The sequence below is a fragment of the Rattus norvegicus genome, chromosome 4 (assembly GCF_021556685.1).
Source record: "Rattus norvegicus strain SHRSP/BbbUtx chromosome 4, alternate assembly SHRSP_T2T, whole genome shotgun sequence".
NCBI lineage: Eukaryota > Metazoa > Chordata > Mammalia > Rodentia > Muridae > Rattus > Rattus norvegicus.
The window spans coordinates 146,773,861-146,799,428 of NC_141537.1; the positions used below are offsets into that span (position 1 = coordinate 146,773,861).

At 50.0% G+C, this 25,568-nt stretch overlaps 1 protein-coding gene across 11 annotated transcripts; it reads right to left on the minus strand.

Moving 5' to 3' along the window:
- Positions 1-226: 226 nt before the first annotated feature.
- Oxtr (oxytocin receptor) lies at positions 227-18,109 on the minus strand. Of its 11 annotated transcripts, none has more exons than XM_087656107.1 (4): positions 17,013-18,109; positions 16,456-16,609; positions 15,325-16,358; positions 227-3,774 (listed from the first exon to the last, which is right to left on the minus strand). In XM_087656107.1, exons 3-4 carry the CDS (start codon positions 16,241-16,243, stop codon positions 3,527-3,529), a joined length of 1,167 nt encoding a protein of 388 aa, XP_087512233.1. In that variant the 5' UTR covers positions 16,244-16,358; positions 16,456-16,609; positions 17,013-18,109; the 3' UTR covers positions 227-3,526.
- Between the last annotated feature and the right edge of the window lie 7,459 nt (positions 18,110-25,568).

Sequence of the window (25,568 nt, forward strand, 5' to 3'; positions counted from 1 at the left end):
TTCCATCTAGACCACAGCACACTTTGGCTCAAGATCCTTGCATTTTTCCACAAACCAATGAGCACACCTAGGACTCCAGAGAATAATACCAGGTCCCCTCTGGCCCCTGCCAAGCCCATGCAGCTGTCATCAGCAGAAGATGAGCCCAGAGCCTGCCAGGAAGCTAATATAAGATGCCATTCTTCTTGGGTGTCGGGGTTGCGGGGAGGAAAAAGGCAATGAAATATACAGAAAAGAACGTTTATTAAGTGCACCATTTATCAAGCAGCTGGTAAAGCAGGAGGCTGTGTCACTCACCAGATGCAGGGGACACTGGGCATCACACAAATGTCCATGAAATCACAATATCAAGGAATTCACACTGTGTGATGAGGGGCATCTCATTGCAAGTGAATACAAAAGTTACAGACTGGAAGCCAGGACCATCATCCGGCAGCCTACACCCACACCCCATTGTGCTCCCTGAAATGATGGCTCAGATTTGTCCCAAAAAAGGGGCTACAGATTTCTAAATGTAGGACTCTTTTCTTGCAGGGCCTAAATAACTCTCACAGTTTGCACACTGACTCCTTGTGGTCAGAACGACAAAACATTCCAGAACATTCAGCATGCTCCAATTTAATACAACCTCCAACCCTACACACAGATTTTAAACAGGTTGGAAAGTAGGAAGAGACATTGGAGATGTCTAGTATGGGGTCCGAGGAAGGAGAATGCAGGCCGCAAGATTGGGAGGGAGTGTGTTTGGAAGCCCTAGAGATCCTTGGCTTTCATTGGGTAAACAAAAATTGGAGAAATGTTAAAAATATTCACGCGTGAGATCGGGACAGTACGGTGTCAATCCAATGTTGCTGGTGAAGTCAATTGTCACTTATGTAACAGATACGGTGTCAGTACAAAACCCAAGGAACCAGCTAGAGCTTTCACATAGACTGGCAGCAGCACCCTAGTAGGTTTCTATGCCCTCTGGGGCTCTCGGGAACACTGCCCGTGGTCAGAATATCTGAGTCATTGCTTCCCTTGACTCCTAGTGACTCCTCTTGACTCTAAGGTTAGCAACTTCTCTATGAACTCCAGGGACTCGGAACATCTGCAAGGCACTGATGCTAACAGGCTCCCACCCTACTGTCATGTCTGCACCCAAGCGAGCAGGATGGTCTAGAACACAGGCACAGACACCCCAAAGCAGAATCTTGTTAGCTTCTCAAAGAGCAGGGACTAGCAGGTGGGACACTGCATGCATGAGGGTCAGTGTCCCTGGGTCCAAAAACGGCATTGCCTCCTGTCTTCAGCTTGCCCTAAATTGTGAGTGTTGAACATGGACAGTGTGGCACACGCTTCCCTCCTCCCTGAACATTGGACGGTACTGGTTCATATTCTTGTGTGCATGTGTGCATACAGGTATGTGTATGGGCTGGGCAAATATTGCAGTGTAGCAGAAGAAAATGTGCTCAGAAGTGGGGGAGGGGCAGTAGGGTGGTTGACAAAGTGGATCTACAGATTCTAGGTATTTTGGAAGCGCCCTTGATACATTTCAGTAAGTCCAGAATTACGTCTGGGTATTTCAAAGGGACTCCAGAATGCACAGTAACCAGCCACAGACAGAGAGCCAATATTCAATCGTGTCCTATATTTAATAGCCAATGGTATTTCTGAGACAGAGTCATATCCTGCCCTCAAGGCTGAGAGGACACTTGAGGGCATGTGTATCCGATAAACAAAGCCTTTAAGCCTCCTGGGGAAATGCTGCTCTAAAGAAGACAGGGCATGGAGCCTCGGAACATCCCTCTCTGGCCTTCGTTAATGCCAGACGGGGATGAGCACTGCATTCACAGGCCAGCATAGGACCCGCCTCTCCTGCAGACACTTGGTGGGTCACAGGGGAAACTGCACTAGAGGAAAATAGGCCAAGAAAGTCATCCATCATTTGGGTTTTCCCAGAACTCAGCTCTTAAATTTTTTTCTCATTTTTAAGTGTATATAGTTTAGTGTTTTAGTGTGTGTGTGTGTGTGTGTGTGTGTGTGTGTGTGTATACGTGCATTCGTGTATGTTGTCTATCCACAGATACATGTAGAGACCAAAGGTTTTCCTCCATCACTCTCCACCTTATTTTTATTTACTTAGTTAATCTTGAGATAGAGTCTTTTGCTGAACTCAAAGTTGATCAGTCTGCTAGGCTGGCTGCCCTGTAAGTGTCTGGGATCCACCTGTAAGCCCCCACCCCAGGGCTGAGGTTAAGATGCACTGAGCCTGGCTTCTACATGGACGCTGAGGTGCTCAAGTTGGGTTCTCACACTTGCTCAGCACACGCTTCTCTGAGTGAGGCAGCTCCTCAGCCTCCGGGGGGTTGTTTATTAACTTTTAATACGTTCTCAGAACCGTGCGCCCATCACAAATTCCAAGGCATCCTAACCACCCCAATTCCCATCTCCTTGGGAATTTTAGGACCACTTTATCAATTTCTTCAGAAGCCAGCTAGGATCTTGGTGAGGATTACATCAAATCTGTTCAACAATATTATGTCTCTGACCCATAAGCGCAAGGTGGCCCCATTTATCTATTCTCCTTTATTTCCCTCCAGTTCTTGTTTGCAGCTTTGAGGGCGCAGGGTTACATTTCCCTTGTTATCCCTAACCCTCCTTTCCTCATTCTGGGACTTTTATGGATGGACGCCCCTTCACTTTCCCATTGGTCACCAGCAGTATAAGGAAATATGAACAAACTTTGTAACATTGATCTGACACTAACCTTGCTACTTCTCTGTCAGCTCTGGGGAGAGACGGGGTAAGGGGAAAGGAGAGAGGGAGAGGAGGGGGGAGAGAAGGGCTACTTGCATGTGTGTGCACGTACGCATATGTATGTGAGTGCTCCTAGATCACATATGCACGGGTCAGTGTCATGTACAAACAGCTCCCCTCCCTCACCTGTCCTGGATGACTCTCCTTTTCCTTCCTAAATGTTTGCCAAGCAGCAGCATCTTCAACATTTTGGCCTCGTTCTCATCACCTTTCAGAGCCAGGCAGCCTCCCAGCTCAGTTTCCGGTTCCCAGTGCTTTCCAGGATGCCCTAAGGATGCTAAGATCTGTCCACACGACTCAGGTCAGGGGGAAATTAGCACCACTCTGCGTCCGCAGCCTCATTTCCCACTCCTTGTCAGCCCACTGGGCTTCAAGTCACCTATCCTAGGCGTGCTGTCTTTCACAAGATACCAGGATAAACAAGAGGGAAAGGGACAAAAGCCAGGTGTCCAAGAGTCCACCCACCACCCAGGAGCACTTGAGTCAGGGTAGTAGAAACACAGGTGGGAGTTCAGGTGACCCTCTGATGGCTGAGTGACCCGATCATCCCCCATAGAGACATTTCCCCACCCCACGTCAGAATATGACACACGCTCTAGCCAACTCAAGGAGAGAAGGGATGCAAACCAATAGACACCTAATGCAGCTTCATGCACAGCCACCACGGGGGAAGACTGGAGTCCACACCACCAACCCTGCGGCTGGCCCGGTGGGCCAGGCCTATGGCTCATGCTGAAGATGGCTGAGAGCAGCTCCTCTGGCTTGAGCTGCGACGGCTCAGGACAAAGGTGGATGAGTTGCTCTTCTTGCTGACACTCGTCTCGCCGGGCCGGCTGCCCTTCAGGTAACGAGCAGAGCAGCAGAAGAAGCGCTGCACGAGTTCGTGGAAGAGGTGACCTGTGAAGAGCATGTAGATCCACGGGTTGCAGCAGCTGTTGAGGCTGGCCAAGAGCATGGCAATGATGAAGGCAGAAGCTGTGGGGTGGGGCGGGAGGAAAAGAGAACAGGGGGTCACTCTGGAGCCATCCCAGACCTTCCTGACTCAGCCATGGCTGCCGCAGCAACAACCATGCCAGGTACCACTGACTGGATCCCAAGACAAGGTGCCCACCACACATGTTATATCTTTGACCCACATCCTTGTTCAGGGTTCACTCCCTGATCTTACCAGGGCACAGCTCGGCCCTGAGAGCTACCTCACCCTTGTTCTTTACTCCAGCTTCCCAGGCACTGAAGGCCTCTGTCCTTCACAGGTACTGTATGCATCCCAGCCACCTTCATCCTTCATCCGTTACCCAGCAAACTTGGACAACAATAACAGCGGGGGTGGCGGGAGCAGTGGGGAGGAAGGAGATGTCAGCCTTCGTTTGCACAGCCCAGCCAGTACCAATCACTACATCTAATGGCCAAACCTCCCTCGGATGCTTCGGTCACTTCATCTTTACACAAAACAATGAGAATTTCCACCCTGCCTGAAAGTCAGCAAGAATCAAAGAGCACCAGGAACACGGGAGTTCTCAGGAAGAGGTAATGGCTGTCAACACATGCCAGGCACATGCCAGGCACATGTCAGACACATGCCAGGCACATGCCAGGCACATATCAGGCACATGCCAGGCACGTGTCAGACACATGCCAGGCACATGCCAGGCACATATCAGGCACATGCCAGGCTCTGTGGGTACCGGAATGAAAAGACAAACTTGCTCCTAGGTACTTTTAAGCAGGAGGAATAAAAACAAAACCTATGCTTCTTTCACTGGCCTTAAGTCTGAAGACCGAGACTGCTTCTGACAAGAGGTGATTCCTGGCAGCTTCTCTAGAAACGCAGGAGGGAAATGACAGTGAGAGTGAGAATCTCCATGTGGCCATCACTTATGAAGAAAGCTTCCCCTCAGAGCCGGGCAAACCCACCAGTTTTCTGTCAGGTTAAAAAAAAAAAAAAAAAAAAAAAAAAACTTTCAAGACTCACTCCGGAAGTCAAATCTCAACCCAGGTACAGATCTTCCCTGGGAGGCTGGGGTAGCAGAGTCTGGGTACAGAGAGGGTCTGGCTTGCTGGTGAAGTCCCCAGCAGCCACGGACAAGTAGCAGCTGGGAGGCCTGGGTGGCTCTCAGAGTGGCAACCCCAGGCAGGCAGCTCCTGAGAACACGGATGCAATGCAAGCTGTAAGACCCCGGGGAGGGGGCTCAGCAGTGGTAGAACGGGCCCCAGGGTTCTGAAGAGCAGGCAAGTTTAAGAGCTATTGATACAGTTCATTGCATTGGTGTGCCGGCTGGCACAGAAGCGAGCTATGATGGACAAAGAGTAAATAAATGAACCTCGCCAAACGAGTTTTCAGACATCCAAATAGGGACATCTAATCCCCAAAATGAACACAGTAACAACTAAAGAACAACAAAGGAAGAAAGGCCAATGTGGTCAGATCCCTTATTTTTATTGAGGAGATTTTTCTGTCTATTTTTTTTTTTTTTTGGGCTGGGTAAAGAGAAAACAAGGACCACTGATGGGATGGATGCCTTAAGGTTAAAGTCGCCCACAAGACTAAAAATAGAATATGTTCAAAGTCATAAAAGAGGCAAAAAAAATCAATAAAGGCCAAGCACAGTGAAACAAACTGTCAGCCCCTGAGAAGATGGAGATGAAATAAGAGGGAATCTCAGATCCAGACCCAAAGGCACCAGACTAACCCAGGCTGCCCCACTGGGAACGATGACAAAGTACAGGCTGGGCGCACCTGATGAGAAAACTCGGCATCCCGAGTGCTCCCGAGTTAGAAAGGTTCTGTATGCTGACACGATTACCCAGCTAGAAAGAGTCACACCAGACCTCATGTGACACATCAGTCACACCCCAACCGCACCAAAACCCCAAGTAAAATTCCCTCTGGGCTGCATGGACGTGCAAAGTGTGCATGAAGCATGTGTGAACTTCAGGGTTAGACTCAGGTCCGCCCCCAAGGTAGATGATTGCATTCGTGCAAACCAGACACAGCTCTGGTTCTGGGTATTTGGAGGATGGATCCTCTCCCTGCATAACCTTAGTGGGTCACCCTAAGGGACTGACAGCAGGGGTTTGCATTTAGAGTGAGTGAAGCATGGGGACACTGTCAGTCCATGCTACGGTGCTGTTTCCAGAGGGGCATGGGACCATGCAGGCAGGGTGACGTCAGCACCCCTGTGTAAGGCTTCCCAAATGATGCAGTTCCCAGAGTGGTCTGCACCCCAGTTTATACAGAAGGAAGGCACACACTGCACCTTCCCATCCAAAAGTAACAAAGCTGGTTCCTTTTGAAAATAGGTTCTCATTCTCATGGTCTAAGGAGCTTCCCGTCAGCAAATCTCAGCCCCAAAGCCAAGGCACAGGCTGGCTGAGCAGGTGCAGTGTGGGCCACAGAGAGAATAACCCTGTTCCTAGGACAAATACAGAGTCCCTAGAGGTGAGTGCTTGGGCAAGGACTTCAGGATGTCCAGTGGATCATTATCTTTCTCAAGGACAGACCCAGAGTCAGCAAACTGCAGCTCATGGGCTAAAAATCTGCCTGCCCTGTTTTTATCAATAAAGTTTTATTAGACTGTATCCATGACCGCCCATTCACAGGCTGTCGATGGCTGCTTCTGCACTTCAGGGGCAGAGTCGAACAGCTGTGAACAAGACCTTGAACCCCACAGGCCTAAGTATTTGTCATCCTTATGGAAAGTCAGGCAATCTTTGATGAAATGTCTGTAGGAGGGGCAAGTGTTAAAGGGTAGATGCTGAGGGCACGGGAGGAGGGAGCAAGTGCACTTAGAGCAGCCTAGGTCACAGGAAGAAGCCACTCCCACATCACAGTCAGCAGGAAGAAGCTACCCCCACGCCCCAGTCAGCAGAATCCAATTGTGCCTTCGCTTCTAAGACACACAGATCTAGGCGAGGATCTGGCTGTACATTGTGGAGCTGTGTGTTCTCAGGGAAGTCACTCAACGTCACTGTACCCATGATTCCTCATCTGTGAGATGGGAAGCGAAAGCGCTTCTTACAGGAATGTCATGAGACTGACAGGCAAGGGTGGTTCAGAACTCAAATTCCTTGTCAGCGAGCAGGGCCTCATCGTCGCCACCAATTCTGCTGCAACGACAGGGATGCACTTGAGACACCACATTGCTTTTGTAATCCTCAGTGGTGTTGTCTCCTACATGGAAAACGGGCCTGCTTGCGTTCCCTGGGCTGGGGTATGTCTGGGAATATAGAACACTCTGGGTAAAGAAAAGATCCAAGACCCTGTGGCTGAGCTTCTGGAAGCTTCACGACCGTATCGCTACGTCTGTCACTGACTGCTTCCAGAGTAGAGCATTCTGACCAAGAAGGCCAGCAGACATGTAGACACTTGTGCTGGCCTAAAAAGTCCACAGCCTGAGGCCTGCACAGTGGAACTGCCACCGCCACCAGCCTGTCAGCTCCTGGTAGGTTTAAGCACTTTGTGATGAGGGCTTAACTCCACCACAGAACAAATAACTCAAAATGGATACAGAGACCCTTGGCTTGCATAGTCTTTCTCGGTGTCCTGGCAATGTCTAACCTTGTACTGCAGATGTGGGGGACCTACATTACTGGGAAGGGCTAAGACTTGCTTCAGCTAGGGCACAAGCCAGGACTCACCAGCTCAAAGCACATGCAGTCGCCCCCTCTGCCTTCTGCTTACCAGCTCTGCAGCCTATAGGTCCAGGGCTACATCGGCCCTTGGTGTTCTCCCACATTGAGATTCTACCTGTTTTTATCTCCTTTCCCAACTTGCAGCCTGGTTGGCTAATGCTTGGCAACTATCCCGCCTACAGCCCACAGGTTATATACAGCCCAGGAAAGCTGTAAATGCAAACCAATATAAAGTTGTAAATTTACTTAAAACATCACACTATTTTTTAAAGCTTGACTGCAGTTCTCAAGTAAGAACTCTGTCAGGGACAACAACGTGTCTCAATGTCACACAAAATAAACATATGCATGTTCTCAAAATCTGCAGCTTGTAGATTAGACATCCTTGAAATCTAAACATGTAGCCCAAGACAATCTGTTATCTTTGTCCTGTGTTGCCAAGAGAAGCTAAAATGTTGGCCATATCTGCTTTCTAAGGGTATTAACTGACCTAGTCTATGCCTTTAGGTAAGCACAACAGGGTAATCCCACCCCTTCAGGAAGAGGATGCCGCAGTCCCAGCCATTCCAGAAGAGGATGATGTCGTCCCATCTCTTCAAGTAGGGGAGACTGCAGTCTCACCTTCAGGACTCAGAGCTCACTCTTCAACTGCTAGCACAGGCTACTCAGTGCTCCCAGTGGAGCCTCATGTTACCTCCCTGGCCAGAAGAGTAGCCATCTCTTAGGAATGCTCAGTGAAGAAGATCAAAGAGGCCAGGAACCCAGCCTTCATCTGTCTTCCTTGCAGAGACATCCCAAATTGCAAGATCCTGTAAGCCTAGCCTGTGTCACATCTCCCAGAAGACAAAGCCATCATGGCATCAGGATAGAGATAGAGAGATACAGAAGCCAGAGTGGATGTGTGCACAGAAGTTGCCAGGGGAGGGAGCCAAGACACAGAAGGAGACCTGAGCCCAAGAGAAACTCCTCTGAGGAGGGATGCCTGGAATACAAGATTCCTCCCAAACCAAACCTCCCAGGTCTGAATACCCCACTCCATCCCTCTCCAAAACACATCTACCCTCTGAGTGTGGCTTTCCTCATCTGGACATTGAAGGCCACACAGGAAAGTGGGAAGAAGGAAAGGGTCTTAATGCCAGAAAGGACTTCCTATTGCTGAGGATAAAAGATGGGATCAACTGTGGTCATTCATTGAAGTCCAAGGACGGGGTCCCGATTAGAGGCTAAAGGAACTACCCTTAATTGCTTTTCCTTAGAGAGGGGGGAGAGGGGGAGAGGGAGAAGGAGAGAAAGAAGGGAAGGGAAGGGAAGAGAGAGAAGAGAAGAGAAGAGAAGAGAAGAGAAGAGAAGAGAAGAGAAGAGAAGAGAAGAGAAGAGAAGAGAAGAGAAGAGAAGCAGAGCCCTATCCATTTGGGGAAACTTTCACTGCCAGCACTGCCATTAGCCCAGCATGGTAGGTTTCTGCAGCAGAGTGAGACCTTCACCCTTCAGGAGAATCACCAGAAGAGTCAGCTGTAAAATCTTGTCTCCCACTATCCTAAAATGAAAATCACACCCTCCCATGAGCAGAGGTCTTGGGACGGTGCCCAGGCTGTCCACCTGGTAAGGCTGTTCCCTGCCAGAAAGGGACAATGAGTGGGCAAAGCTGAGCCATCCACTTGCCCAGAAGCTGCCTTGGGGTGGGGGAGTTCAAACATCTAGCCACCCTCTGAATCCAATGAGTTTATCCTTGGCAGGTCTAAGCTGGCACTGGGGACCCGTGTAGACTCATCGAGTTCCTGGTCACAGGGATTCATGCATTGGGTCAGCTCTGAATGAACTGTGAGCGGTAGCATCTGGGGGAGAGGCCGAAGAGGCTGGGATGTGGGGGCACCTGAAAATGGGAGCCCCCACTACCAGGCAGGAGCACAGGCAAGAGCAACAACACAATGCTAGCCATAGGTGCTGGGGTGCCACACGCCTGAAAGAGTGCCTCCTGTGCATTTGCCTCCTAGTTGTGAGTCCTGGGGGGAAAGAAGCAGAAGGCTGTGGGGGAACAGCACCAAGCATTCCATCCCCACCAGACCAGCCTTACTCAAGTCCCTAGAAGTTCCTCTTTTGTACTTCCGGGCACTCACTGTACCCTGCATCAAGGACCCAAATTATCCCAGAACAGCTGGTAGGCAGCTGGCCACAGCCCTGCAGGCTGTGTTGTTCCTGAGGCAACCCAGGCATTCACACACAGTGCAAACAAAGGCTTATGGTCTCTCTCCTCTGACTCACATCCACTAGCTACTTCTGAAAATTTTAAGTCAAGAAGCCAGCCTCCTGGGCAGGGCCTTCCCCAAATATGTAAAACTGGGGGTTGGGGGAGCTCCTGTTTCTCCAAGGACTTGTGCTGGGGTCGCAGAAGGGCTCTGGCATGCCTTTCAAAATATTCCTTTGGAATGTATGTATACATAAAGATGGGGTTCCAGGATATGCCACAGGGATGCATCTTTGCAAAGACTGAACTTTTACAACTGCGATTGTTCTAGAACTCTCTGTGGTGTGCTAGCTCCATGCGTTTTGGGGCTGGGATGAAGAGCATCTGGGTTACTGAGGTTAAAACAGCCTTTGTTTAGGCTCTGGTCATAGCTGGCTAACCTGTGAGGCCCTTGGGTTGGGCTGCAGGAGAAAAACCAGATCTTCCTCCATACTCTATGACACCCCGTTCTCCAAGAACAGTTCACACGGAAGCATGTGGGAGGCAAGGGGCAGGCTCAGGTCACAGTCTACATCGAGAAGCTCTGCTACACGAAGTGTTGTTGAGGGCCGGCTTCATGGGTACCACTTAGCATCACCCCAATGTGCCCAGTCAGATCAGCCTTTTAACCAGGACCTCAGTGATTGCTGTGCAACTAAAATTCTTTCCAACTATCCCAGCTCATATGAGTAGAGAATGGAGAAAAATAATAAAGTAGCTGTCTAATGCTTTCAACTATTGATGTATGCCTGCTTCTTTGTACAGAAAGCTCCTACTCGGCCATCAGAACGCTTTTCAAACATTGATTCCTCTCTGAAACCCTCCTGATACCCCTCTCCCCCCGAGGGATACAGAATCAGCCACTGTCTGCCTCCAACGAACATTCACATTACATGGTAAATGAATACTTCTAGTGTGGAGACATCCCATCATGTTCTCATTATTTTTTTATACTCCCAGGCTGGGGACTATGTCCCATTTGATGTTGTGTCCCCGGCTGCAAGCAGAGACTGGAAAATAAGAAGAGGTCGATAAGGGAATGACCTGAATTGAAGCATGAAATTAGCAGACAGGAAGTCCTGATAAGTCGCCCACCTCCTCCAGCACATCGGAAAGGCAAAAAGACGATCTCCCTGTTAGATGACAGAGCATCGCCTGCTAACTGGGTGACTGGACTCAAACGCAACGCCCGCTGGGAAAACTAGGTTCACACTCAGAGAGCGAAGTGAGTAGGAGAAAACAAACCAGAGTGATTGTTCAGGCGTGAGGTGTGGCCAGGGGGAGAGGCCTGGCACAGAAGCGCCATCTCCTGGCCAAGAGCGGTTTGAGAGGATGAGCAGAAGCTGCTCCCAGTGACTAGGAGCAAGCAGCCCAGGAAAGGACACTGTGGACACCTGGTCTCTTCCTCTCTCCCTCTCCAACGGGAGGGACACTTCCAAATCCAGAGCTAGGCACTGCTCCGCCCTTCACCCTGCTTCTTAGCACCCCAGTCCAGCTAGCTGCTACCACTGCCCCAGCCCACCACACTACTGCTCTCAAAACCACTCCCTGCTCCCCGCAACTCCCCTACTCCCTAAAGCCTTGGCATTTGTTAAATTTGCTTCTTACTTTTCAAAAGCAGACCCGGTGTCAGGCTCAAGAAACCACTCAGTTGGGAAAGTGCTTGCCTTGCAAGCATGAGGACCCAGTTATATCGACAGCACCCACGTTGGAAAGCCAGCACAGTGGCACAGGCTCGCCCTCCCATTGTTGAAGAAATAGAGATGGAAACTGAGGCCAAGTGGCCTAACCAAGTCAGTGGGTTCCAGGCCAGTGGGAGACAATATTTGAATAGCAAAGTGGCCCCTGAGCCACTGATAAGGTTGACCTTGGATTTCCACATGCACATGTACACAAGTGCATGAGAACCTAAACACACATGCATAACCATTCATACACATGCGTCCACTCTCACGTGAACATAGCACACACACACATACAATGCACGTAGTCACACTAATGCTCCCTCACCCCACGTACACCAACATACACAGGAACACACCTGATAAACAACATGACACACACATGCATGCCCACATGCAAATGAACCAACACCGACACAAGTAAATATACAGTACATACACATAAGCATGAACATGCACATATACACACATGTATATGCCCAAATTCATATGAACCAACACCTACACAAGGAAACACACAATGCATACACTCATGTACCCAGCCAACGTGAAAGCAAATGCATGCACAAAGGCAAACACAGTTATGCAAACCCATATGAACACACATAAACATACAAAGCATACACACAAACACACAAACACACACCAACATGAATACACATATACAGAGATTCACCCACAAGCCTACACCCAGATAAATACACACACACCTTGAGTCATGCACCCTACCCACATGAACACATGTGTATACACAGAGATATGTACCAACACACACGCACACATACATGCCGACACTCACCTGTATAAAATGGACACACAGTCACATACACACCAGGTGATCTGTCCCAAACCACCAAGAGTGGTGAGACGGAAAGCCATGCTTTTAGCCAAGGCAGCAATGGGAAGAAAAAGGAGAGGGCAGATGATGGGGGCCGTGGCTAAGGCAGCAGAGACTCTGTATGGCTTTAGGGGTCCCAGCAATGGGGGGTTTGGAACCTGGAGTGCCGAGAGCACCATGTTGTTGGTTGGGGCATGATGGGATGGGGCACACACAAGTAGGTTGAGAAAAACCCAGAATGCCAGGATCGGGCTAGGGAGGAAGTGTCTCCTCTGTTCCTGCAGGTCTTCAATGGGGAACACAAACCAGCATTTTGACAAGAGCCCAGGAAATCCTGGTGCTGCGGTTTCCCTCAGCGGGTTGCAGTGAGAGACGATTCAACCTGTCTATCTCCTGTGGGAGCTTACATGGGTCTAAGGACTAAGGTAAGAAGTATGGATCCTGTCTCCTGGCTTCGGTCTCCTCCCGTTCAGACGGAGCTTATCTACTTGCTAAGTTTGATGCGAATTGTAGAGAATCCAGGCACACGCAGATGACACACGGATGAGCATTTGTCTGCCTTCTCAAACTGATACCCAGAAAGGGAGTCTCCCTCTGTCACTGCTCTTTCCCCTTTCTCAGATGGGAATAGCCCTGATGCTATTGAAAGGCCCCAATCCTACAGGGGGAAGCCAGTTTCTCATGCACACTTGCTCCTTCCTGCGCATGAGGACCTCTGTCAGCAGAGCCTCATGAAGTCTGAGAGCCTCACAGCCCAGCCAGTAGGGGGTGCCTTTGGTGGACACTTCTAACTTGCTAGGACAAGGTGATGGGGTGAAAGCAAGCAGGCTCCAGCCCTAGTCCCAACCCAGGCTCAGGGAAGAGTATGCTGTGGTCCAGGCTTAGCTTCCCAAATCTAAGGCCTCCCCAGCTGCAGGCTAAGCTCCCAGAACCAAGGCCTCCTGCTACGTTTATCACCTCCAGCACACTGGTACACCTATCAGATGGGGAAAACTGTGCAGCAAGCTTCGCTCACTAGTCCCCAACATTAATCAAACCTTTGAGAGTTGGAGAGCTAAAGTCACTTGCAGCAGAACCCAGGAAAACAAGGGAAACAGCTCTACATAAGTGTTCACATCCTCCTCCCGGAGCCAAAGCAACTGGAAACTGCCCATCTGATTGCAATGTTTAGCCTGCAGGATCAAGCTGGAAGGTGTTCCGGGGCTAAGAAGGAAAAACCTGCCCAGTATCCCTGTGCCCACCCTCTCCATGGCTTTCCACTGTGCTAGGTGACTAAAGAGCAAGGTCCCCCAAGGCATCCCTACTACAGGCACTGCAAGGAACATTCCTTATCCTAAGAGCTACACACAGAGGGTCAGGGAGGGACAAAGAGGCCCTGAGCCAGCATCTCAGAGCCGGTTAGAACAGGAGACACCTGAAGGTCAGATCTAATGATTGACAGGACTTAGAGTCTTTTAGGAGATGCATCCTGGACCTGTCTGTGAGGGTGAAATTTCCAGAGAGGTTTACACAGGGGGGAAAGACCCACCCTGAATGTGGGTGCCACCATCTGTAGGCTGGGCCTAGACAAGGAACATCTCAGCTAGATAACAGCACTCTGTCTACTTCCTGCCCGTGGCCTCGATGTGACCATAAAGGTAAATAGCCTCACACCTGCTATTTACCCCTTGCCACCATGACGGACTGCACCCTCAAACTCTGAGCCAAAAGAAACCCTTCTTCCTTGAGTTACTTTTGTCACAGAGACAAGAGAAGTTACTAATACAGCAGGTATCCCCCAGACTTGCCCCAAGAGGTGCCCATCTTGGATCTGCCACCACAGGTATTAGAGTGCCTCTGTACCACAAGGGCTAGGATCCTTAAGTCCTGCTGAGGAAGCAGCTAGGCCTGGAGCCTTCTTTTAAAACTCCCATTTCAGCCTTACACCTCACTCGGTTCTCCAGCCGTGGCTCTTCATTTCCTGGCTCGGGAAGCCCCAGGTTGAGCTCTTGTTCTGGCCAAACTTGCTGTGTGACCCAGTAGAAATGAGTTTTTTTAAGTCTTTGTAATGTGTGACCAGAGACCACACAATGGACAGAGTCCTCACAGCAATCTTTGCTCTGCATACCACAGGCTATCAGTAACTACTGACTGACAGGAGTCCTGGCCACTGTGGAGCAAGATGGCTCAATGAATCCAGGGGTCTGTGGTTTCCAGACAGGAGCACAGAAGAACAATGACCCTCTGGTCCCCTGCTCTGAGAACCTAGCTTCCCAAGAGGAGGGATTTGGTGCTGGGAGTGACAGTGATTCTATCCATAATAAGATTTTGCACCACCTAGAGTTAGAACTTTCTGACTGGTCGGTGAAAGGAGACCAGGTCCTCCTACATGTTTCCCCAGCTGTCTGGTTCCCCAGCCCCTTCTTCCTTCTTCAACCCCCACCTGGCTTCTAATGTATGCAGGCCACCACCCTACCCTATAACTTCACTGGTCCTCCTGAGGGAATGGCTCTTTCCTCCAGAGTCACAATCACACAGCCTCCTGGTCAAAGCCAACCACTGTCCTTTTGGCTCCCTTCCTCGGCACCCCAGCCAGGTCCCTGTCCTCTAACCTACTCACCTCTCTTCATTACCTCTGCCCCATGAGACACTCTGGAATTGTCTTGACCACCCCAGAGGTCCCTTGGAAGACCTATTCAGCCTCCATTCACCCAGTCAGCTTTCACCGGACCAACTGTCCCTTCTGGAGGTTGACCCTATCCACCCTCGACTTTGTGTATTCTGACCGACTTAAAATATACAGTGATCTCAAAGCGGTGGGAGCCTGAGCCTGTGCTCAGGTTGAAAACCCACTTCCGTTCTCTCTCTGTAAAAGGACAGTCGCCTGCCTCAGCTTCCCACTCCACTATAAGAATTTTCACACTGAAAGTTGCCTAAGGCCTCTGCAGGATATCTGGCCTGCCTTACTGGCAAGAGTTTGTACTTCGTGGGTATTTCCATGCTGTAGTCCTGGAGACGCAGAGAAGTGACTGTCCCAAAGTCTATGAACCAGAGAATGATGATGCTGTGAGACCAGCTCATGCCCCAAGAAGATCCCAGAACCTTGGGAGTACAGAGATAGGGGAACTAAGACCTGACCCTGCCACCCTCTTCCTCTCCGCCCACACTACCTTCCTTGGGCGCATTGACGTCCCAAACGCTCCACATCTGCACGAAGAAGAAAGGTGTCCAGCACACGATGAAGGCCAGTACGATGATGAAGGTCATCTTCACCGTGCGGATTTTGGCCTTGGAGATAAGCTTGACACTACTGACCCGTGCCAACGCCGCACGCCCAGCTCCACCCGCCGCGTCATTCCCCTCGGCAGCCGCCGCCGCCGCTGCCGTCTTGAGTCTCAGATTCTGCCAGATCTTGAAGCTGATGAGGCCGTAGCAGGCGGCCAGCACGATGACCGGTACAATGTAGACGGCGAGCGTGATCCATGTGACGTAGGCCTTGGGTCCCCAGGGTTGGATGAAGACCGCCCAGCAATCGAAGACTCCGTCCGCCACTTCGCGCAGCGAGAAAATGTGCACCTGCGGAGCACTGGCCACCAGGCAGCCAAGCCACGTCCCCAGCACCGCCAGGCGGTCGGTTCGGCGGCGCAGGGAGCGCAGCGGCTGGCAGATGGCCAGACAGCGGTCGAGCGACATCAGCAGCAGCAGGTAGGTGGAGGCGAACATGCCCACCACCTGCAAGTATTTGACCAGACGACACAGCAGGTCGGGCCCATAGAAGCGGAAGGTGATGTCCCACAGCAGCTGCGGAAGCACCTGAAACACAGCCACCACCAGGTCAGCGATGCTCAGGTGCTTCATGAAAAAGAAGAGGCGCGAGTGCTTGTGGCGCGTGGTGCGCAGCGCCAGCAGCACACACGCGTTGCCACTCAGAGCCAGGAACAGAATGAGGCACAGGACCGCCACCTCCACGCGCGCCAGGGCCTCGTTGCGTTGTGGTGGCCCGGCCGTGCGGTTGCCCTCCTCCCCTGGTGGCACTCCACTCCCGAGGTCCAACTCGACACTCCAGTTGGCTGCTGGCGTGCCCTCCATGTCCGCGACCGCGACCGCGACCTCCAGGGAGCACTAAGTCTTACGATTCTTTAAAGCGTGGCACGTGGGGCGGGGCCTGGTGCTCGGTCCAGGTGTCTACCTGCCTGTCCTCTCCCTGAAACAAACCAGAAGGGCTGTGACCAGACCGTTGTGCTTCACTTGGGACGCAAGTGTGGGGCGTGCAAGTCCCCTTCCTGGGAATCTGAAGTTACCTGAGTCTCACTCAGGGCACGAGCCCAGTCATGGGACTGCTCAGTGGCAGTGATTTCTCGGTGGTGACGGTAAAAATCCCGGTTTGAGGTACCTTCTTTGAGCCTTTGGAGGTGCCCTTGCACTTGGGTCCCAGGACAGGGTCAGCCGCTCTGCCTACCGAGAGAGGAGGCTTGCGATGAACCACTTTCCCCAAGAACAAGAACGAACACACACACACACACACACACACACACACACACACACACACACACACACACACACACACACACACACACACACACACACCAGCGGCCTCTCCTGCAGAGAACCCCCAAACCTATACCTATACCTATCCCATCCGGACACAGAACAACCACCTCCTAGGGGATCGAAGCCAGCCCCCATCTTAATAGCCTTTACTCCAAGTACATCTTCCTGGGGTCCCCCCAAAAGCTCCAGCTCAAGCCCATCCTTCTTCACCTCCTGCTTCCAAGACTCAACCCCGGCTTCCAGAACTTCCCGACGCCGCTTGCTTCCGGAGGGACTCCTGCCTACAAGCGTAGTGCCCCCACCTTACCTCCTACCCCAGCGCAACGCAAGGCTGCTGTGCCAGAGACCCCAGGGGACGCCTTTCACAGGAATCCCCCCAGCCCAGGAGCCCGGACAGTCAGAGACTTTGCATCTTCGTCCAAGCTTTTCAGGCTCTCAGAACATCCTGAGCACCTCCTCCGGGAACCAGAGGTGCGAGACGCGCCAGATCCTTCCCTCCGAACCTGATGGTCCTACAGGTAGGTCCTAGCCATCCTGTCCCCACGGTCCAAAGGTCCCAGCCACCTAAAGCGAGACTGCAGGTTAGCCCAAAGTTGCCTTGCCAACGGGGAAGTTGCACTGCAGTGGATGGCCTCAGAGATGCGTGGACTCTCCGCCCAGGATGGGAGAGCTGCTGGCGCCACCCTCCGTGCTACCACGGGGTAGATCTCGGCGTCTTTGAAATCCCCTAGCTTGCGGCTTTGCTGGTGGCTGGATGCCGTAGGAAGACAAGAGAGAGCCAGCGAGGCTGTGAGCCGCCGGCGTCAGCACGCGGTGCTGTCTGAAGGTGCGGGTCCACAGCTGGAGCCGGAGGCTGCAGCACCACGTATGTCCGCTAGAGGGCAGAGCAAGTCGCCCGCGGCGATCCCAGAGAGCCTGGTCAGCTAACCCTTAGGTCAGATTTATTTCATTAGTGGCTTGAAACTCGCAAACAACCCACCTAACTTCTTCCTTTCTTGGTTTAGCTCTTTACGTTCTCAGAGATACTGGAACCTTGGAAAGTGACGTTTGTTTTTCCCTGAGTACATTTTTAATAAAGTTGCATTTCTTTGCCTTTTTGGTTTTTTTTTTTCTTTACATCTTTTTTTTTTTTCAGAGAGCTCAGGTAAGTTCATTCTTTGGAATGGCTTTGCTCACATTCCTATTAAGGATGAATTGGAGATACCTGTTCCTCCTATCAGCCTTGAGAGAAATCTTTATTTTAGGTAGTTTGATCACACACACACACACACACACACACACACACACACACACACACACACCCTGTATTCCCACACACACAGCCCGGAGTCCATCTATGTTTAAGGTTAGTCTACTCCTCAGTGAGTCAAAGGCCACCTCTGCCTTCTTACACGATTCAAAATTAAAACCCTAACTGGCGCCAGAGCCAGATTAAATGTGAAGGGCTGTCCCTCCACTTCCTGGTCCTTTTCTATTTTGAAATCACTTTTTGAAATGATTTACAGTGACCAAGGACCAAAGCAGAAACAGAAAGGGCAAAGACTGAGAAATGAACTGGGCTCTTTAACACAAATTAAATGCATATTTCCTTCTGACATTTTACTTCTCCCTCCTTCAATAATGTGGAGATACTTAAGTGAGCCAAGAGCAGTGTTTCCTCAGTCCCCGATTATAGTGCTGTGCCAGCGACCCCGCTCCCAGGTTCTACATGAGCATGCCAAGGTGGTTCCCTGAGCATCAGTTAATGGCATGAGGTAAAAGCTCTATCTTCTTCTTGCTTTGGGATTGTATCACAATATTACCAGAGGTATCTGTCACACAAATGACAGCCTACGGTTATAGAACACTCAGGTCAGGTCCGAAGAGACCTAACATGAGCCCCAGTCTTCCCATATGTAAAATGAGGGGCTGGTCCCATCATTCTTGTTTTCTTTCTATGTGTCTGTGGGGGAGGTCACCCCACACCCTCAAGGGTTAGTCTCAATTTTCCACCTTGTTTGAGATGGACTGTCCTTTGCTGCTGCACATGCCGGACTAGCTGGCCTGGAAGCTTCCGGACAGTCTCCTGTCTCTGCCTCCCATCTTGACCCAGGAGCTTGGCTTTTCCATAATTTCTGGGGATTTGAACTTGGGTCCTCGCTTTACCCGCTTGCTTTACCCATGAAGGCATCTCCTCAGCCCTCCTTTCTTTCTAAAGTTCAACTACGGTAGTGTTAGTCCAACAGGTCTAATATTCCTGTTCCACCCATGCCTGAATGAGGAAGGATCTGCCCGGTGAGCACCTGAGTAGGACATCTGGGAAGGAAAGTGCTGGGCTTGTAGAAGACAAGCCATTTTCCTCTGGGGGAGAGTGGCTTTCAGGGGCGTTAGTCAGCCACTTCACCAACACTGGCTCCCCTTCCCTACAGGCCCTGACTTGTGTGGTCTTGTGCAACAAATGATTCTATCTTCTTATGGATTTCCTAAGGTCATTCAGCCCAGGCAAAACCTAAGTTCTCTAAGTTGGCCTGCATCTGAACAAAAGTGACTGTGAGCTATCCACAGCCTACTTGTTTAATTTCTCAGTCTGTGTGGAAACCAGGCAAAGAAGAGAGGGTCTGCTTGCCTAGTGACCCCCCTCTAAGGTCCTTGGTGAAGGAGAAGGCACACACTGACATCCTTGAGCCCTGACCAGGGATAAAGGCGCTTGTCTATTTTCAGTGTAGTGAGGATGAATTCTAACAGACAGTGGACAGGGCACTTGGTCCAAAAGAGCTCTCAGCAGGCAGTTTCACCAAGGAAGCCTGGTATCAAGGAAGACAGGCACCCTTCCCTGAAATGCCAGTGGAGTGCGGTGGGTATTAGTGATTCCATGGGGATGGGGCGAAGCGTGGTCTACTTCCAGCACTAAGTACACATGATGCTGAAGGATCAATGGTGTGTTCCCCAAGCTTGGAGGAAATGCTTTCCATGATGGTACTCAATGTGTAAAGTTAGCCTGAGCAACACTAAAAATGGCTGAAAGTATAGGTCTTCCTTTTTTCTGCCTCCTGCTTTTTGGCTCATCGAGAACAAAGTCTGATAGAAACCAAGCCAGGAGCTCTAGGAGCAAGGCCGTTTGTTGTGCAGCAATCTCATGATAAAAGCCCAAATCCGATGGTGCAAGAGGAGCTGAGGCTGGGCAACAGGTGGGCGCTTGGCAGGAGGACAGCCACAAGGAGACGAACAGAGAGACTGGCATCAAAACTCTGGTAGTCCCAGACAGACACTACACCCATGTTTGTGGGGTAAGGGAAGACCAGAAAGTTTATCAACCATAGTCTGCTTAAAAAACGGAAGTAGGGCTGGAGAGGCCTCAGCGTTTGAGAGCTCTTGCTCCTCCTACAGGTCCAGCTCCCTGCAGCCACAATGGAGTGCTTACAACCTTCTATAACTCAGTTCCAGGAAATCTAACACCCTACAAGGATACACACACACACACACACACACACACACACACACACACACACCAACTGGGCTTGTTGGTACATATTCTTTAATCCTAGTACTTGAGAGGCATAAGCAGGTAGATCTCTGGGAGTTCAAGGTCAGCCTAGTCAACCAGAGCAACATGGTAAAAACCTGTTTTAGAAAAGAAAGTTAAAACCCATATGTGCAAAGAAACTTATTTAGTTAGGAGTTGGCCAGCGAGCCCCTAAAATGCAGGGTTGGCTGGGTCATCTGGACCCAAGGGGAGCAATGCTACTGCCATCAAGGCCAAAGCCATCTACTGCGCAATTCCTTCATGATCGGGGGAGGACACTCTTGGGTTGGCATAAGACCTCCAAGCAGTGGAGCAATCCATTCCACTCAGAAATCTTCAATTCAAATATTAATTGTAAGCAAAAACAAAACAAAACAAAAAACCCATACACTCTCATTCCCACAAAGACATCCAGAATAATATCTGCCCTCCAACTGTGGTTCACTTAGCCGAGACCCAAAATGAAATGTCACATAAGAATGTTACACCATGGCTCTTGTGCACACCTCCCCCCTGCCTCAGTGGCTGGGCAAAGTGGGTATTGCATACACTGGTGCTTCTAAGGGCCTGGGACACAGCGGGATGGGACCTCTCTGGGCACTTATTAAATACGGAGTGGTGGATGAGGAAATAAAAGGGAAACAAACATTTCCCATGGTTGTTTCACTCTTCTGAGAGCAGGATCACCACCTGGGGCAGACAATCTGTCTGAAGAACGACCCCTGTGGCATCCCTCTGGGAAAGGATCCTAAGGGTTAGTAACTTGGTAGTTTTCCAATTCTGGAACATTTCATCTCTCTGCAGTCAGTGAGGAAATGAGTGGTCACTGCCTCTGGTCCCTTCTCCCCCTGAAATCATTTCTGCTCGGGCTCCCTCCTCCAAGATGGGTCAGTAATTCACTCAGGCCTGAGGGTGGTGAACACTTTGCCACAATCTTCCTGTTGCTGGCAGCCTTGCCCTTGGCCTTCTTCATTTGCTACTGCCAGCAGGAGGCCAGGGACAGCGGGGCATGTGGACTGGCCTGGCCTGGGATGTTCAGGGGGTGGGTGTGTTCCAGTGCCAGCCTGCAGCTCTAACTTGAATTACTCTCCCAGCTGGCATCATTTTGGACTCCTCACCCTGTATTTTCGTTCCCGTGTTCCTTGGAGGGTGAAAAAAAAAAAAGAAAAATGTGCTTTTGTATTAGAGAGAACCCTGAACTCACAGTGATAAGAATTACTGTGTGGGTTTAACCATCTTCTGCTTGAATGACCAGCTTAATGAACTGCTCTAAGACTCGGTTTCCCCAAATGTTGACCTCCTGAGGCTGTGCAAGCAAACAAGATCTGGTGTCTATGAGGAGCGTCTTACAAGGAGGCCTCCTTCAGTGCTGTTCCTGGAATCAGGTTTCCAGGAAGCAAGGACCTGACCCCTGTGTTTGATTTGTTGAAGGATGTTCTAAGGGAACCATTCATTTTCTGGCCACATTTCTGGGTGACTTGAATCTTTTTTCCCATGTTGACGATCCCAACTCCAGGAGCGCCCTGAAGAAATATTCATGAATTTAGCCACCATCTTTATCAACAATGGAGCTCAGGTGTCTTTTAGTTCAATGAGACAAAGGATATAGGCCGGAGGTATGCCGTGCCAGTAGCTCCTTCCAACCTAATTGCCCTGCTGGGTACACCAAGCCCTCACTTCAGGGGGGGCCCTTCCTTACCGCCCTCAGAGAAGATGCCAGTTTCTGAGGCTCAGCGGGCGGCCACAGATTCTCCTTATGACAAGACTGCTCCATTCTCCTGATGAGTGCTTCCATTTGGTCCCAGCTCCCTGTCCTTTGTAGCACCCATTACTTTTCCCATCATCTGCACCTATCCATAAAAATGTGGCCAGAAAATGACCGATGGCTTCCCGAGAACATCCTTCAATAAATCAACCACCGGGGCCAGGTCCTTGCTTCCTGGAAACTTGATTCCATGAACAGAGCTGAAGGAGGCCTTCTTGTAAGAGAGTATGCCATTCGTATGTGTGCCATTCTTCCCATGGGGAACCGATGGCTGAGATAAGACAGGAGGCTTCACATTGGATATAAGAACACAAATCCCCCTGCTAATGAGTGGCTTCAGAAGTGCAACCTCTCTCCATGGATGATGGCAGCTTAGTCTAAGACTGCAGAAAAGAAGCAGAGAAGAAAGTCTTCCTTAGGGGAATGGGAGAGCTTAGAGTAAAATCAGGCTGTTCTTTCACAGAAGAAAAGGTTTATTGTGAATCAAGATCGTTGGAATCTGTTCATCTTTGGAGGAGGAGAGGCTGAGGGAGGTGAGAGCAGCGTAGACCTGGCTGAGGGCCTCATTAGCTGCAGGATGCTTGGGGTTACAATGCCTGCTCTCCAGAAGAGAAAACTGGGGTTCGAGGATGGGAAGACACTTTCCCAGGGGCACACATCTGGCTCAGGAAGGCAAACCTGGCTGGTGTAGAGAATAGAAAAGCAGGTACCAAGCCGTGAGACCTGGCCAATGGGGCAAGGGACTTTGAGCTCTGAGGGTCCTGGGAGGCTTTGTGCGGTGGGGATGAAGAGAAGAAATGATGGGGTTTGTGCTGATCTATTCCATCAGAGTGGGGCGCAGATTGGGAGGGGACAAATGACACAGAAGAATCAAAAGCTGCCACAGGGCTGAGGGCACGGTTCTGTGGCCAAAGTGCTTTCTCCACGGAGCTGAGGGCCTGAATCTGGCCCCTGGAACCCACGTGATGGCACTGAAGGCGTCACAGCAGTGCCTGAGAGGCTCCCTAGAAGCCACCAGAGACCCAGCCAGGCTTGATTCGTCCAGGAATGCAAAAGAAACAAAGCCTCCCTCCTCATCAGCCAGTTTATCTGCTCATCTCTGGGTGAAGGCAGACGCTCGCTCATGGGAAATTCCTGCAGACTGACAGCTCCAAACATGCCTGTCCCTAGTCATGGACAACCTTAGCTCCCCTCTTCCATTGGCTCCAGCAACCCATTAATTTTCGTATTTTAATTTAAAAAATTTTTTAAAAAAATTAGAAAGCTATTTCTCCTCAAATAGACACACCTGACAGAAGTCTGCCTTCCTGGGATCCAGAGCACGATTTTACAGAATGTTTTGTTTTGTTTTCCTGATCTGTCATGCATAACCATTTGTTCCACAAATATGTTCAAAACACTTATTCTGAATTCAATAGAATTACCCATGAATTATAGCACAGAGGCCACATACTCATTGGTGCTGAACTTGGCCACCCAGTGCTCTGAAGCTAGGGAAGAAACATGGCAATGTAGCTTGGTGGTATATGCTTACCTACCCCTGGGCCCTGGATTCAGTGCACAGTACCTTGGAAATCAAAACAATCAGAAAGCCCAGAATCCCTGCTGTGGTTTTGCATTCCACCCCACTCTGGGGTGTGAGAACGGCACAGTCCTTTGGGCAGGTAGAACACAGAGACATTAGACTGCATTTACCTTCATCTACCACTGTCCAGTGCTGAGCATACACCATGCAGCGGGTGGGAAAGCACAGCATAGGATGTGGGAGGCCAAAGCTGGGGTTCCCAAGCTCCGGGGAATCTAGTCACTGCGGAAAATGACATGCAGTCGTGAATGAATGGTTAGGGGTCCATGGGCCTGAGATGAGGAGCCCGGGGATGGGGGTTCTCAGACTCTGGGACATCCAGACACCGCTGGAAGTTGTGGAAGAGCTAAGAACTCCTTAGTTTAGTGGCATTTGGGAACACAAAGGACCCTTCTGTGGAGGCTTGGGCAATGTAGCTCTGTAGGCCAAAGCCTTCTCCATGTTCCTCATAGAGGTTCTTGTTGAAAGAGACAGTCCTTAGGTTCCAAACTGTTAATTGAATGTTCATCATGGAAAATGGGTGCATACTACCTCCTCAGAGTGGACCAGAGATTAAATACCTTTTGTGGGCAGGGATGTCCTGAAAAGCTCATTGGCTAAACCCTCTGGGCCTCTAGATACCTCATTAGCATGGAGAAGTCTGTTTGGGCTACTGTGACCACAGGTCACATATCCTATGTTCAAGGCCAGGAGTAATTCCACCCTGAATGTGTTTTTCCTGTATGACCTTGGGAAAGTGTCCTCATATCTCCCTGTGCCTCAGTTTCCCCTCTTTTAAATGATAATATAGAATACATGATATATATTGGAAGTCCTTAAGAGTTAATGTTCTCTACTTTTATTAAATCAGGCAACATACACACACACACACACACACACACACACACACACACACACGTGCATGCACACTATGGAAGCAGTGAACACAAAATAAAACATCTCCAGTGCCAAGCACAGCCCACGTCACATGGTAACGAGTGAGTCTGGCGGGACAGTGGGCAAAGGTGAAAGCCCCCTGCTGAGAGGGAATTTCAGACAACCGAGATAGCATTTTCACCTACCAGCCGGTGAGAATGAAGGAGGAAGAGGACTAGGGAATGTGGTACTCACAGACAGGAGCACAGCCCAGGACCGCCAGTGCTCTGGGCCATATGGCTGCATCCCCCGGGATACTTACCTTTTAATGATGGAATAGACAATAATCAGACAGAAATGGAAATCAGGCAAAACTGTCAGTCATCGTGGGAAAAAATAAAAAATGAGTGTCCTCTATGTAGACCATGTAGAAAGAAAATCCATGTACGCTGACATGGATTGAACTTTTATGCATACACATGTATGTGTGCATATATGTGCATGCATGCACATGCTTATCTGCCTATCTGTCTATATGCTGGGCAAGGAAGATGGCAGCTATAGAATGGGACATATAAATACAAGCAGTTTTATGTCTACTCATAGAGAATGATCTAAAAAGGATTTTACGAACAAATTAATCCAATTATTTCTAGATTGGATATTTGTATTATCTGTATTTCTTTATTGTTTCATGGGAATCTAGATTACTTTTATAATGGGAAAGAATCATTTTGCTTACAGTATTCTTTTGGTTAACATACCCTAAAATGAATTTTATTGTGATGTTTTTATACATGTATACATGTGTGTATATGTTACTTTTCTCATTGTTGTAACTTGACAAAATGTTAAGGAAAGGCAGGTTCATTATGGTTCCTACTCTAAGGAGGCATATGGGTCAGCCTGGTGGGAAACCAGGCAGCAAGAGCACAAGATGGCCGGCCATGTTCTCCACAGTCAGGAAGCAGAGGTGAACTTTGGACCTTGTGTCATTATCCCCTCTTTTCCTTCTTATTCAGCTCAGAACCCTGACCCACCTTCAGGGTGCCCCTTCCCATGCTTTTGCTTTTCTTTCATTCCTTCTCCTCCACTTCTTGCTGACCCCACCAGAAACTTCCCCCTTCTGTTTTCCTGACATAAATATTCCATTATT

Coding starts and splice junctions, on each gene's coding strand:
- Oxtr (XM_087656107.1), bottom strand. CDS start 16,243: ATGGAGGGCACGCCAGCAGCCAACTGGAGTGTCGAGTTGGACCTCGGG. Junction 3,775..15,324: donor CGTCAATGCGCCCAAGGAAG/GTAGTGTGGGCG, acceptor CCCACCCCACAG/CTTCTGCCTTCATCATTGCC.